Source organism: Lissotriton helveticus, chromosome 5_1, assembly GCF_964261635.1.
Source record: "Lissotriton helveticus chromosome 5_1, aLisHel1.1, whole genome shotgun sequence".
NCBI lineage: Eukaryota > Metazoa > Chordata > Amphibia > Caudata > Salamandridae > Lissotriton > Lissotriton helveticus.
In genome coordinates, this window is record NC_136065.1 from 19462438 (window position 1) to 19478024 (window position 15587).

Below are 15587 nucleotides of genomic sequence, written 5' to 3' on the forward strand. Positions count from 1 at the left end.
TATTCAACAGACACTACCTATCAAACACCTATGTATGGGTGTCTTCAGTAGTGTGGGCGTCACTAGTGTTATTACAGAATACACTGAACAACTTAAGCCGCTGAACACCCACAATCTGGAACAACTATCACAACGTCCGACTTACAAAAAAAGGAAAAAGGTCAGACCTAGTTATTGAGGAGTCCAACAAAATCACACGACTAGAACGAACTGTGGTGGACTAGTCTGGCTATCATATTACACCAAAAGAAATTTTACTGAATCAGTTCAACACGCGTTAGTTAACTCTGTCCGCCTTTAGAGCCACACAGCCTTCACACGATGAAACGTACTTTGACCTTGTCTTTGCCATAAAGGATGCATAGGATGACACCATTATACAAAATGATATAAATTATTCCTTTCTGAAGTTATGACGGTGCTGGAAAAAAATCCTCAGACTCAGCAGAGCTTGTCAAGAGTAAGAAAATCACATCAAGAAAATACAATCTGTTGTTCACTGGTGACCTCTTTACAAAGAAGAGACGCAAAGGGTGGAAAGAAGTTGGAGAACACAAAGAACACGTAAATCTCTTTCCGATCTGAAAATATGTTAGACATTTTCAAAGCAGAATCTGACCCAGTAACAAATAAAAGCAACAACCTCCTCAGCAAACCCAAGAACCCGATCAACAATGTTAATACCAAAACTCTAAACGATACAAGGCATCCAAGTGCAACGATTTCATACACCGCTTCACTTCTGCAATATCTTACTTCTAAAACTCAACCATGTCGGCGAAAAATAAGGCAACTGATAAAAAACATGCACTAATCTCAAGCAATTATTCAACACTGATCCGTCAACTAGCTAAGCAATGTCTGAAGGTTAAATATCTGAAGTTCTGAAATATGCTGTTCCCGCATCAACATCTCACTTTTAAATATCTTCCATGACAGCCTAGAAATGGGTCAATTTACTGCTTTATTAAAGAAACCATCACCAAGCCCTAACATGGTGTTTAGCTTCTGACCTGTCGCCAACGTACCTTGGTTTGGGAAGATGATTCGAATAATCCATCCCCAACCAATGAAATGCCTTAACAGAAAAACACAAACTACTAACTCCTTGTCAATTAGGATGCAGCAAGGGACACCGTCCGGAGACCGACACATTAAAAGCACTTGATGACACCAGTTCCATCGCTGACAAAGATGATGACTGCCTACACATTCTCCTTGATATGTTGGCAACATTTGATATTATTGATTACCGAAAACAAATCTTTATGCTTCAGCAACAAAAGAACAGTTCTCTGATGATTTTCATCTTACCTCTCAAATCGAGCACCCTGTGAGTGAATTGCCCACTTCAATTCTGAGATTGCTCCTACATTGTGCAGTATCCCTCAAGGATCAACCTTAGCCCACACCCTGTTTAACATGTATATGTGACCACATAGGATACTACTGAAAGGGGTGGCATCACAATTCATCACTATGAGACAACACCCAACTGCATCTGAAAATAGAATTGTTTCAGGACATTCAAGTCCTAGAAGCCTATCAAAACTTCAAAAATATCTGTCCCTAAAAGTATTGAGACTGACCATGTAAAAAAAAGAATTATTGCACATATATAAAATTTCATCCGATGTCATGCCGTCTGGCTAGCTGTCCTACCCTCAATCTGCCCTCTCCATCACCAGCAACAGAGGTCAAAATCACTTGGTTTCCGGTTCGATAACAGTCTTACCAGGTCTTCCTACATTGCACATAAAGGTACTCTAGCTCCTTCAACACTTTAATCTCTCAAAAAAATAAAGGGTTTTTCTCCAACCAGACACGTTGTGGATGTTCTGGTGGTTTCCCACACATATTATACAAACTCAATTCTCACTGGAGTCACTAAAGCTAAGAATGAGCCTTTAAAATCTATTCTTCACCTGGCAGCCAGACTGGGTTTTGAGAAAAACACAATTTACCATATCACACCATAAGAGTCTTGGATCAGCTTCCCTTAGAGGCACGTATTAAATTAAAAAGAGAGAGAGAGTGTGTGTGCGTGTGTGCGTGTGCGTGTGCGTGTGTGCGCGTGTGTGTGTGTGTGTGTGTGTGTGTGTGTGTGTGTGTCTGTGTGTGTGTGTGTGTGTGTATATATATATATATATATATATAGATATATAGATAGATATATAGATAGATAGATAGATATATATAAAAAACAGTTGGAAAGCAAGAGGCGGTTTTTAGACAGGGGTTACAAAGCATCAACCATTGAAACTGCTATAATTAAATCAAGGAAGCGTGCTAGAGAAGATCTTTTGCAGAACAATAAAAAGTCCCAGATAGCATGCAGTGACACAGTGGGGGTATCTAAGGAGCCTACTAGACTCATCCTGACATATTCAAAACAGGAACAGCAGTTGAGAGCCATCATAAGACGCAATTGGCCAATAGTTCGTGATGACCCAATAATCAGGGATTTACTCCCTAAGCATCCGGCTATAACCTATAGGAAAACAACATCAATGGCCAATGCATTAGTAACAAGCATTTGCAATGCAATAGGTCTCGCATTTACGAGAGTTGAAGCTATTGGGATTGTAAATGACAATGCCTTTTATTTATGTTTTAAAAACGAAACCTGAAATAAAAGGCATTGTTATTTGCAATGTCAATAGCTCAAAGTCGCGTAAATGCGAGACCTACTGCATTGCAAATGCTTATTAACCTTGAATCTGGCCCGTAGAATGTGCCCTTTAAACGCTTACGTTTATTTGGTTGAGTCCGCTGCAGTGGCATTGTCCTACCCCAGTGTGAGACGTCACTCTATATATTGCTGCCAGGCCCAATTTGATATATGACTTAGTCAGCTAGTTCTAGCTTTGTAGTTAACAACACTTTGAATGTTCGAATTTTCGAGCCCATAGTAATGAAAAGTACAAATACCAGAAAACAACTTGATGTTGCTTAAAACCCCAGGGATAGCTCACTTACTCAAAGATGACACTAGAAAACGCACCTCCTATGTTTGTGGGTCAGAAGTACCAGGTATTCGGGAAGAAGTGCATTTCCCTGGTGGGGAGGGATTGTCTGCGGATGTAACTATTGGGGTCAGGTCAGGACAGGGCTCTAAGGACCACGGTGTTTACCGGTCACGCTCATGAAAAGTCACCATAGCTATCAGGATTTGCATAGCGTTCTACAGATGACCATGCCGGCAATGCGTGATTCTGTTATTTAAAGGCTCTTTGGCATTCATTCATTAATCCATTGGCATGTTGCATCAATCCACTCCAGACGTTAACCTGAAGTGGCTCAGGGCCTGCTCCTCGCTCTGTGGGATGGCATGCAACCCGGGGCGCAGCATCAACACCCCGCCCAGATCAAAAACAACCGCACCCCTCTTGAGAGCGGCCATTAAGCAGTGCACGCTGCTTCCAAAGCAGAGTGCAAGGTAAACCAGGGCAGGAAAGAACCACAGACGGGTGTATATGGCACTAGGAAAGAGGGAGGAGCCGGAGCCAGGGCACAAGGGCGGGCCACATGAGCTGAGAGGAGTTGCAAAAGCAGGTGGTATGAGTAAGCGGTGTGGGCAAAGTTCGAGAGGCAGTGCCATGTGGTACTGGGTATGACCACGTAGAGGGCGTGGCCAGAGTTAGTGGCTGGGCTAGTGACATGGTCGGGGTCAGTGGGTCCGAGTGGCGGGCTGGATTGAATGGGCGGGGCATAGGATCTGTCCCTCTCGGAACCAAGGCCGTTCCTCCACCACGCCCCCCCTCCCCTATGAACCCCGGGTAGCGCGGGCAGTTGCGCAGCCAGAGACGTTACAGAATTGGGCGGCTGGGCAACACGAATGGGATGGGTCAGATCTTGGCATCTGCCAGCGGGAGCAATCACGTGCCCATCTCAGACCCGGGTAGAAGCGCTATACTCTGTGGGATCAGGATACTCTCTGTACTGGGTATGTTTCCGAATGGTTTAATGTGGAAGTCCCAACAGGTGATACATTAACACATTATTAACGTGATCGAACACAAGACTGCTACAGTTCAGTTGGCATCCGAGGAGTTTTTTTTGCATACGAAGCAGTTGAAATGCATTAAAACAAGGCAGGAGTCAATTTCCTGGAAATGCAGGCTAAAGCTTATGATCAATGAAGCCTTCATGCGGCGTGAAAAAAGAAAACGACCGCGAGCGCGAGCCACTGCAAGCCATATGTCTTCAATTATCGCACCCGTGTCTGGGCACGATAATTGATGACATATGGGCTTTGGTTCGCGTAAGAGACACCAATAGGCCATGGGTGGAGCAATGCGCCCGCCTTTGGCCTATTGCGTGCTCTGTTAAAAAAACTCATGCGCACAAAGTCCAATAGCGGTAACCAAAAGGAAAAGCACACGCACGAGCGTGTGTGATTCCAGGGTCTGTTTCTAAACCCCCTACAAAACGGCTCGCCTGCGCGAGCACTGCTGCGCAGTGCATCACGAGGGGCGAGCCCTAAAAAGGAGCCCTGAAGAGCAAGAACGGGGGGATGGCTGGTAGCAAGAAAAGGCTTCTATAAATGCTCCAGTTGCAAAGCATGCCAATATGGCTCCAACAGGACGACATATCATACTGCTTTTAGCGACAGGGTACAGGATATAAAACAGCATCCTACATGCTGGACGGATTATGCAAATAATGTTTTGCAATGCAGTTGTAACTTAGCATACATAGGAAGCACTAAATTATCTCTTCATAAGCGCATTCTACAATATATAAGAGCTATTAATAATAATGACCCTAGTTACCCCGTAGCAAGGCATTTCAAGTCACATCATGACAGCAGTTTGCAACACTTACAATATTTTGCTATTGATGCTGTCCCACCTCAAAAAAGAGGCAGGATCGTGAATTAAAATGGAGGCACCTGGAAACCAGATATATTCTGGAACTTGACACTAAATATCCACCACATCTTACATAGTGCGGCCGTGTGTCCAGGGAGCCCAGCTTCTGGGGGTCCGTGTTGCGAATGCTTTGGATGTTCAGCTCCAGGATGAGCTCAAACCGCGGCCAGAGTATTTCAAGGAGAGTGTCCCAGTACCTGCGAGGAGAGACACAAGGTTAGGACTCCGAGCATGTGTTCACTAAAGGAGGGAGGGAGAAGCATTGTATCACCTCCCAGCTCCTACTTGTAGATGACCAGAGAGTAGGAGGCATGTAACAATCCGGGCTGAGGACCACTAATGTCCAGTCTCTAAGCAGATTATGAGGAACACACTCACTAGCACAGAACCACTCTCATTCCATCCTCTTTGTACCGGTCCCTCGCAGACACAGGAGGGAAAGAGTCAGACCACAAAGAAGGGAGGGCTCAGAGACACTCCCGCCAAGTAACTGCACCCCGAGTCTCTCACTCACCCAGTAGAGCACAGCGTCAGGCTGCAGGTCACACTCACTTGGCTTCGGCCACATTCACTCTTGTCATGGGTTCTGTGTACCCAGTGTATCGCTGTTGCCAAGTAACAAGACTAGGGGGCTCACATGCCAATTTGGCGTGGAGTAAACTCATGCTCATCACGTGTTCTGTGTAGCCAGAGTGTCACTCTTACCTACTAAGGGTGGCGCTATTTGTTAGGCCGCAGGCTCACACACACTTTTGGTGTCAGGGATACTACAGCTATTGCCCTGTTTCCCTAAAACCTGTACTATTTCTAACCAGGCAATTACAGATATGCCACCACTACGGTGTCACGCCCCAAATATCCATTTGCTGTCCCACCTAGTAGGTATAGTGCACAGAAGCACACACTCACTTGTCTGCGGCAGGGATGTTCCTTTTGGCCATGATGCCCTTAAACCGCAGAATAATATGGATGCAGAGAAAGATGGCGATGCTGTCGTAGCAGTCCGAGACATAGGTATCCATATGTTTCTGAAAGAAAGAGCAAGAAGGTCAGCTTGGTGTCCAAGAGACTACCTTCTACAGGGATTCAGAGGCGCAGCAGGCCGTAGAAGGCAGGAGATCCTGAGGTGCAGCAGGTGACAGCATGGAGGTCTTCTTGAGGCGCAGCGTGCTTAGCATGCAAGGTATCTTGAGGTGCAGCGGGCTTATGTGCAGGGGATCATGAGACACAGTGGGCTAAGCATGCAGGGCATTATGAGACGTAGCTGGCTGAGCATGCAGGGGGATCATGAGGTTAGCTGGATTAGTATGCAGGGGATCATGAGCGCAGCAGTCTTAGCATACAGGGAATCATGAGGCGCAGCAGTCTTAGCATGCTGGGGATCATGAGGTGCATCGGGCTTAGCATTCATGGGATCATGAGGCACAGCGGGCTTAGCATGCAGGGGATCATGAGGTGCAGCGGTCTTTTCATGCAGGGGACCCTGAGGCGCAGCAGTCTTAGCATGCAGGGGATCATGAGGTGCAGCGGTCTTTTCATGCAGGGGATCCTGAGGCGCAGCAGTCTTAGCATGAAGGGGATCACGAGTTGAAGTGGGCTTAGCAAGCAGGGGAACATAAGGAGCAACAGGCTTAGCTTGCAGGGGATCGTAAGGCGCAGCAGGCTTAGCATGCAGAGGATCATAAGGTGAAGCATGATTACCATGCAGACGATCAAGAGGCGCAGTGCTCTTAGCATACAGGGGATCATGAGGTGTAGAGGGCTTAGCATGCAGGAGATCATGATGCACAGTGGTCTTGGTATGCAGTGGATAATGAGACACAGCATTAGTAGCATGCAGAGGATCAAGAGGCGCAGTGCTCTTAGCATGAAGCGGATCATGAGGTGTAGTGGGATTAGCATGGAGGGGATCCGAGGTGCAGCAGACCTCAGCATGTAATCATGAGGTGTAGAGGGCTTAGCATGCAGGGGTCATGAGGTGTAGAGGGCTTAGCATGGAGGGGATCCGAGGTGCAGCAGACCTCAGCATGCAGGGGCAGCCGTCCTCAGCATGCAGGGGGCCTGCGGTACACAATTCTTAAGGCATAGCATCCATGAGAAAAAGGGTTCCAAGATGCTGGCTGCTCAGAGGTGCCGAGATATTGACTCAGAGTTGGGTCCTGAGGCAGCATCCCATCCTTAGGAGCATAAGGGGGTTCACTGGCACGCATAGGGAGGGGGTTCAGTAACAGAAGTGGTTCTGATACAAGGGGTGCTCACCAGGAACATAGCCAGGGTTTTGCCCATGATGCAGTTGAAGAGGTCCTGGGCGGAGTTTCCCATCACCAGGAAGAAGTCACAGAGGAACAGGTATTCCCTGCAGCTGTTGTCCAGGAGGGCATAGTGCTGGCTGCGAAAGAGGGACTCAAACGGGTACTGTGGAGAGAGGGGAGAAACGAAGGAGACAGGTATTCAAACAGTGATTCACAAGAGGGAGACACATGGTAACCAAGGCAAACAGAGAAAGTGGAACGCATGCACACATCTGAGAGTTTGGTTCCCCACACAGACCAGCCTTCTCTATGCCACAACTCACAGTCACGTGGGCAGGATAGGCCTAGTTAGAAACAACATCATTTACATACTCACATTTCTTAAGCTGCCTTCTCTTTTACACACGGATGACTTTTGACATACATTTGCATGCGTGACAATGCAGGATAACATTCTCTGAATCAGCGCTGCTTGCATTTCTACTTTGTAGGCACACTATCACGACACCTTGAACAATTAGTACAAGGGATGAAGTTCACTGCGCAAATGTCATCATTGTTATTGTCCGGTAGGCGACTCCACTATCAAACTAAAATAAAATGGTGGCTTGACAGGGGTTCAGAGACGGCCACATGAGTGCCGTTTACTATATATACAAAGAATCACTTCCTTGTTGAAGTAGATGAGCACTCAGCTGACACTACAAGGTCACTGTATGTCGGAATTCCATCTTAGCTGATTCCTACAAAACAAGAGATGTCCAGCTCTACACCAAGACAGAGAGCTGGATGACCCTTATCCACAGGTAATGAGGAGTTAGTCCACCCGGGGGATTTGGCAGATCAGCCCCCCGACAAACTAGGTTAGGGAGCGGTAGGTAGGAGTACACTATAGCACAGTACTTATATGTCCGCATATATTCACCAATTTAGCACACTGGCGGAGACGTTCCTCTTTTTCACTGTTCTTGTAATGCTAATTACCTAATCTGTTTCATTCTATTGATTATCACGGCACACATATTTTATACAAGAATCACAATGCTTCAATAAATCTTGATACGCCTTGCGGAGTATTGCTTGTGTACTTCTTTGGGTATGCATGAGTAACCAAACGAAAGGGTTGTAGATCTGCTATCACGTTTCCTTGGGAGGTCCGGGTTGTCATGTTCTAAGGTTTCACACACATTTGTTACCCTAGGTAAGGGGGGCAGATGGTGCACTGTGGCGAGCAGGGATACACATTTCCTGAGGGAGTGCATGGGATCAGTCTGGCACAATCCTGACATTTATTTTGTCCAAATAACACACAGTTTTACCGAACGAGGTACAAGCTGTACAACATCACGAAGCCCAACTCCTGTGAGTACCAAAGTCGGGGGCATCGGAACACTGGAGAATGGTCGGTCCTGTTGTACACAGGACTGGTGAAGAAGGTACTCAATACTTCACCTTTCTAATGGTAGATACTCACAGTGTTACAAGATTTAAAATACCACAAACCACTGTGCAATGGCGTGGGTGTGTGGTACTAGATCTGCTCAAAAATACCTTCATCTAACATCAAGAGGTTCCAGAAGACGGCAAAATATGAAGATACAGACACTGATCAATGCATAGATTGACTCTCGTCATCCAAAAAAAAGAGAGCAGTTGCATGTGCCTGCAACATGCCCGGCACATGAAAAGAAATCCATTGCTTTACCACGGAACTTCGTGAGGTGGCAGAAAGATGTATGCTGTGAGAGAGGAGAGAGGAGAGAGTCACAACAGCCCGACACGCAAAGGTGATGGATGTGCTCAATGCTGCCTCTCTTTCCCAGTCCAGCCATACTAGCTCAGCTAGCGTTGACTGCATACCAGGCATCACTTTACATGCTTGGTGTACCATTCCCCCCCCCCCCATCACACTTGCTCCAGGAGTCAAAGAGGGACACTTTGGCACATATAACAGTCACAGAACATTATGTCAGAAACGCCTTGTAAGACATGCTATATACAAAAAGCTGGCCTCCCTCTGCAAAGCTGAGAGACGCCAAGAAACAAAGGCCCTGGGGAAAGAGCGTGGAACAACTAGTGAAACAAGCCTATTTGAAAGAGCTCGTAGGAGATTAAGGAATCATGTTGACAATGTGAGGCTAGTGGCAAGGAGTCATGAGGATAGGAGCTTGAACAGAGAACCATCTGTCGCTGTACTTGGCTAAACAAATCTAGAGATTCCTAGATGGTGAATGGCACAGCCAAGAATTGTTAAAGTTGGATACTGGACTTCAAGGCCATTGAGAAAAGAGGGACCATATAGAAGAACGTGAGCTGAAGCCTAGAGCCTTAAGCCATGTTGGAACAGTTATTCGATAATAAATACCCTAGCCATCAAATGAATGAAGGAAAAGATCTGTAAAGCACCCAACTACCTACTAGTCCTTTCAGCACTAGGAATAAAAGGTTGCAAGTCAGAGAAGAAACGGAAAGTAGTTAAGAAGCATAGGAAGAAGAAAAGAGCAGAAATGTTAGTTTCTTTGGAGCGAAAGGTGATTATTTGAATACAGAAAGAAGGATGCCAGGTCTAGTGTGAAGCTCCCAGATAGAAATAAAAAAGAGCCTCCAATACTGGTTTACTAAACAGCAAGCAAGATGGCTGTTGATGGCTGCATAGTAAAGCCTCTTATTCTTCCCTAAAGAAAAGTACACTGACGTTTAAAGAGTAGTGGCAAAGACAGCCCAAAACAATCTAATTCCTGTGAAAGTAGACAAGGCATCAACTAAAAGATACACCCAAACTTCTCATACGAGGAGCATAAAAACAACGCTGTGCAAAAAACTAAGCAAAAAACTAAACTTGGAGCAAGGGCAGAGAGAAAGAATCTATATAAAATGAAAGGAGATTATACAACAGAAAAGAATGTTATTTTTAAGACATGGCTTAGATCCTACAGTACAGGCCCTCAACTTCGGTCAAGCGATCAAAAGAACTGTACTTTTAAAAGCCCAAAAGATCTAAAACTTGACATGGCCAGCTGTCCAAACAGGAATTTAAGTTTGAGTGGCCCAGACATTCACCTACCTCACAGGACTGATGCACACCCTTTCTCTCTCTCCCTCTCTCCCCTATCTAAAAAACAAAGGTCATGCTAATACCGTCCTTAACCCTCTTCTTGGTTACCAGCAGCCAAAAGGATCTGTTTATACTTGTGCATGGTGTTTAAATGCCTAAAGAAGAAATGCTCCATTATCTGAAGCTCATTGCACCAGATGCAGTGAGAAGGGGCAGTAGCTTTGGTCTCCTGCCCCCCGCACCCCAACACGATAACTAATTCTCTGCCCGAAGACATTGAATCAAACCCCACCCTCCTGGGCTTCAGAGGACCAGCCAGAACTCTTATCTTCAGTGAAGTCTGTGCTCATATTGATGCTCTGTGATGGGCTAGAATGATTGTTTTTATCATTGCAGCCAGTCAATTCAGAGACATCTCATTTTGTGGTGCGTGCCACATAATTAAACAATATAAATATTCCTATTGGTTCTTAAGGCTACACCAAATTTGTTTCCGGTTCTCCATCATGTATGTGGCCCAGCACCTGATCCCCCTGTTGGTGCAGTGCCCAGGGTCCATTTCTGTTCACATGACTCCTGCGCCTCTTAGAGCTGCCTGAAAATGACAATGAGGTCTCTTTTCACACTGGGCTTCCAAGTGCTTTAAAGGCAACTCCATCACTGTGGACACCACTGGCACATCACCCTGTCCATCTGCGATTGGCTCAGGGCCCTGGTCACACTACATGCTGCCAAACACACAAAAGATGATGGAAGGAATGCATGCAAATAGTCTAACACTTGCAATCTGTCTGTAGCTTTCCAAACCATTGTGTCTTTAGCCTACCATGCCACCGGAGCTTAGACCCAGCCACATGCAAATCAATCTTGGTCCTCCTCCATAAGAACAGTCCATCACGCCATGTGCTCTCCGAACCAGCCAGTTTTGCCTCTTCAGTCCGGTGCAGCTGGGTCTCAGTGGCACAGCGAGTTGTGTCGTAAGTGAGTGAAAATACTGAGACTGGTGGTCTTGGGCATGTGGCAGGAAGATGTCCTACTCTCTCCTACTGCTGATGGGAGATTGTGGCCTTCTCAGTAACTCTTCTGAAAAGTCACAAGTTCTCTGCGTTTTAGACTCCCTTATCTGGGAGGCATGCCACCCTTTCGTGGGCTCTCGTTGGGGGCCCCCAAGTGCTGGTGAACTGTCTGTGTCATTGTTGGGACCTGGTGAGGGTTTGATTCCTGCTCCAATCACACGTGACTATCATAAGAATTTTCCTTCTTAAAGGCAAATACATCTGCCCTGCCTAGCCAAGATGCAGCCAGGAAGTGATGCACAACAGAGGCACATTCTCACACACAGAACCCACAGCACTTTGCCAGATAGTTTAACACTGAACCAGGATGGCCCCAGTCCGCTTAGTAGGGACACGGTTTTAAATTTCAATATTCCCCTGCAGTTATGAACTCCTATAAAATAGACAGACATTCACTCCAGCTTTCCAATCGCTGGCAGAACTTCTTACAGACAAATCGCCTCTTACTCCTCACAAATTGCACACGCAGCGCGTCTGACCTCAGATTCATCCTCCAAACAGTGACCCTCCATAACAGGACAGCAGCAACCTGGACAGATTTCTTAAATGCATAGTTGGGGGGACCACTTTGCTACCATTTAACAACTTAATCCCTTTCGGATGGCAGTGCTTCTTTAAATATAGAGGACACCTTTTTTTTTTATATAGGGTTTTTATGTAGCGCAAACTTGACCGGGTATCGGTTATCAGAGCGCTTTACATAGCACCAGTTGCGTTACACAAGGACATATTCATTTTTGTTAGGCACGGGGAGATTAAGTGACTCGCCCAGAATCACAGGATGTTCAGCATCATTGCCGAGACTCGAACCCAGTTCCCCAGATTCGAGGGCGACCGCCCTAGCCGTTAGGCCAACTCCTAGAAAAGCGAGAGGCCTGGCAGCCCTTGGGGAGGAGTATCTTCAGCTCACGTTTCCTGTAAATGGACGCCTGGCCCATCTGTAAGAGACCTCACACACCGCATATCCGTCAGTGGCTCATGGGCCTGAACAGTCAGATTTAGACAGTCGCCAGACTTGTTCTAGTTGCGTCAGTTGTCCAGGACCTGCTGATGGCTGGCACTACCACAGTTGGCCTGGTTCCTCTTACCTGGGACTGTGAAACTGTACGTTCTGGACACCTTGAGGCATCGTCAAGTGCTGGCTCTCCCTGAAGAGACCGGGACGCTTTCATCCCATGGTTTATTAGGTCTCGCCTGTCGATGCGCATGCGCATCGAGCAAGCGAGAGTATTGGGACTTATCCACTCTTTATCCACACTGCAAGGAATCGTGGCGATTCCTTGCAGTGCCCGTGACTTTTAAGCTCAATGCACATGTGCATTGAGCTTAAAAGCGCGTGCACAGCCGCCCGCATTCCTCCGACACCTTTGAAGTGAAGCTTAGCTTCACTTCAAAGGCCCGGCTTCTTCACACCCACATGCCGCTCTCGCTCTCCCCGCTCCGCCCCCTCCCCTGCCCGCCGTGCATAACTCTTCTCTAGCTGTAGAACAGCTAAGCCGAATGTGCTGCATTAGGGCTGTTCGAGATGCTTTAGAACAGCTGAGTGATGCTGCGCGGACATAACTTGTTTTCTAATATTGTACATTGCATTGCTAGGGGTTCTTTTACACACAAAAAACATTCCAGCTGACAATATACCGCCTAGGTGTTGAAATTCGAAGCAGCTGCTCATTAGCTTCCGGGCATTGACCAAACCAGTTTTACTTGAATGGTCTGCCTGATGCTTGTTTTGTCCGTTCAGTTCATTTATAAAAAAATCGTCCTTTTTGTGCAAATTTAAAAATTGATTCTGAACAAAAAAGGGTGCTCATGCGGTAACTATATAGGGATAGCGGTCTGGAAGACCAGACTACGGTCGAGTGACTATTTGGTCAGAAGCTCAGGAAGTCTGCGCATAAATTGTGTACAGGCGCAGAACTAAAGCTCGCACTCGCTGCCTCGCCCCCTCTCTTTTCTCCCCAAAACAGAATTCGTCCTGAAACCATACGAAGGTTTACCAAGAACGGAAGATTGCGCTACATTTTTTGCTCACTCTACATTTAGCAGGTAGATGACAGACAATTGAAAAAAAAAAACCTTGTCAAGGAATCCTGCGGAAATTAAGTTTAGAATTCAAGGAGTAAATTTACAGACATAAGTGTCTCAAGTGCTTCCGGGCTCGCTATAAAAAGTCGACTGAATACTTAATGACTTGCATCCTGTTGTTAATGAGGGTTAAATGCAAAAGCCATTTGATTGCTTTGGGAGTTCGTACGTTTCTCACCCCCCACGCAGAAAAGAAATTCCATTTTATTGTGTACTTCGTTATGGTGCTTATAGTGTGGTTTGCAAAAGACGGGGACTACGAGTTTTGGTTTTATTTAATGCCGGTTTGCTATGTTAGTGTATTTGTAAACCAGTCGTTGCCGTGAAATCTGCCATTCAAAATACCAACTAGATTTTGCAAACGTTTCTTTTATGATCAATTCAGACCGCAGTCCATTTTGAAATCTCAGTGTTTTACCTATAAACGATTTTAGACAACTAATTTTAAAAAAGATGTTTAATAGGCGTTTTGCCAGTATTAAAAGTGTTAGCGTTTTCCGGGACTTCGAATAATTGTAAAGCCATTTTAACGAAATGCTTCTCTTGCGCTACATTTGCAGGTGAACTACCTTTTAATATGAACACTTTGAATGTTGAGTGATGTGATGTGATGCGTTTGGCACAAACACATATACCGATTCATCATTTTATACTTTCACACTGCTTAGTCCCTTGTTTTGACTGTAGTTTAGTTGTAGTTGATTTATTATTAGCAAGGATTTTCGAGAAGTTCTGAGGGTGTTCTCGGTTATCGTTTGTATTTATTACGATCGATTTCATATGTTGGGCTACTTACTGGTAACTAGGGGTCCACGTTTCATACGTTCCCTCCATTCCAGTCGCAAAATAAATTACATTTATTTAGCCTTTTCGTTTATTCTATCTCTTTGTGTAGCAACTGCAGCATTTTGGTTGTATTATTTGCAAATGAGGCATGATTTCTTATACTTATACTTCCGCTCACTGTAGGCATTGGCTTTAGAGGTTGCTCATCTGCCCAAAGCATACTGCACCCTCACTACCCTCACTACATACTACCCTCACTCACCCACCCTCAACCCCTCACCCTCACTCACCCTCAACCCCTCACCCTCACTCACTCACCCTCAACTCCTCCCCCTCAAACCCTCACTCACCCTCCCTCACCCTCAACCCCTCACCCTCAAACCCTCACTCACCCTCAACCCCTCACTCACCCTCAACCCCTCACTCACCCTCAACCCCTCACCCTCACTCACTCACCCTCAACCTCAACCCCTCACTCACCCTCACTCTCACTCACCCTCACTCAGCCTCAACTACTCCCCCTCACCCTCACTCACCCAAAACCCCTCACCCTCACTCACCCTCACTCACCCTCAACACCTCACTCACCCTCACCCTCACCCTCACTCACCCTCACCCTCACTCACCCTCACCCTCAACACCTCACCCTCAACCCCTCACTCACCCTCACTCCCTCACCCTCACTCACCCTCACTCACCCTCACCCTCACTCACCCTCACCCTCACACAGTGCAATAGTTCTCAGACCATTTCAGTTAGAGCTTTTAGAAATGTTTATGGCTTTTTTTATTTGTAATACTTTAGCATTGGCTACAGGAAACAAAAATGCTAAACATTTACAAAAAAAACCCATAAACAATTCTAAAAGCACTAACTCTAATGGTGCGAGACCTATTGCATTTCCAATGCTTGTACATCAGAGTCTCGCGCACAGGTTAAGGACACCGCTGCAGGGGCTAGGACCTGTTCCTATCGTCTCCACATCCCTTGGATCTGACAGACCCATTCTTACACTCTACTGACACGCTAAGCCTCACTCTGCAGCCTTAACTCTTCTAAGAGGCTCTGCACAGACAGCTCAGCCACAGAACACTTCATACTGGTCCTGCATGAAGTTTATCTGGATTTCTCTCCTTCACAAGGATGCCTTTTTGCTTCCCACTCTAATAAAGGAAAGAGCGTTTCTTCTACTTTTCATCTCCATACTCAGGAGTTCTTTGGATTGTTCCCAGTTCTGGACTCTGCAGCAAGGGACGTTAGATGCAATGTCCTAGGTGTGTCTGAAACGGTGCCACCATGGACGTTATGTAGCAAGAAACAAGGCCAGAGAGTAAGAGGACATGGAGGGTAACACGGTGACAGAGAAGAGAGGCTCAGTCACAAAATGAGAGCCAACATCCCTTCAGAATGGGATGAGACTAAGCGGTGACACCGAAGCAGGCAGGAGACCGTGCAAAAG

At 46.2% G+C, this 15587-nt stretch overlaps 1 protein-coding gene across 1 annotated transcript in view; it reads right to left on the minus strand.

Annotated features, from left to right (window-relative positions):
• Positions 1 to 15587, minus strand: part of VPS52 (VPS52 subunit of GARP complex) — an 87591-nt gene that overhangs the window by 22604 nt on the left and 49400 nt on the right. Inside the window, exons 12-14 of the mRNA XM_078641611.1 lie at positions 7134 to 7289; positions 5784 to 5902; positions 4948 to 5071 (exon numbers count right to left, since the gene is read on the minus strand). Coding sequence (XP_078497737.1) covers positions 4948 to 5071; positions 5784 to 5902; positions 7134 to 7289 — 399 coding nt within the window. The remainder of the gene's footprint in view (positions 1 to 4947; positions 5072 to 5783; positions 5903 to 7133; positions 7290 to 15587) is intronic.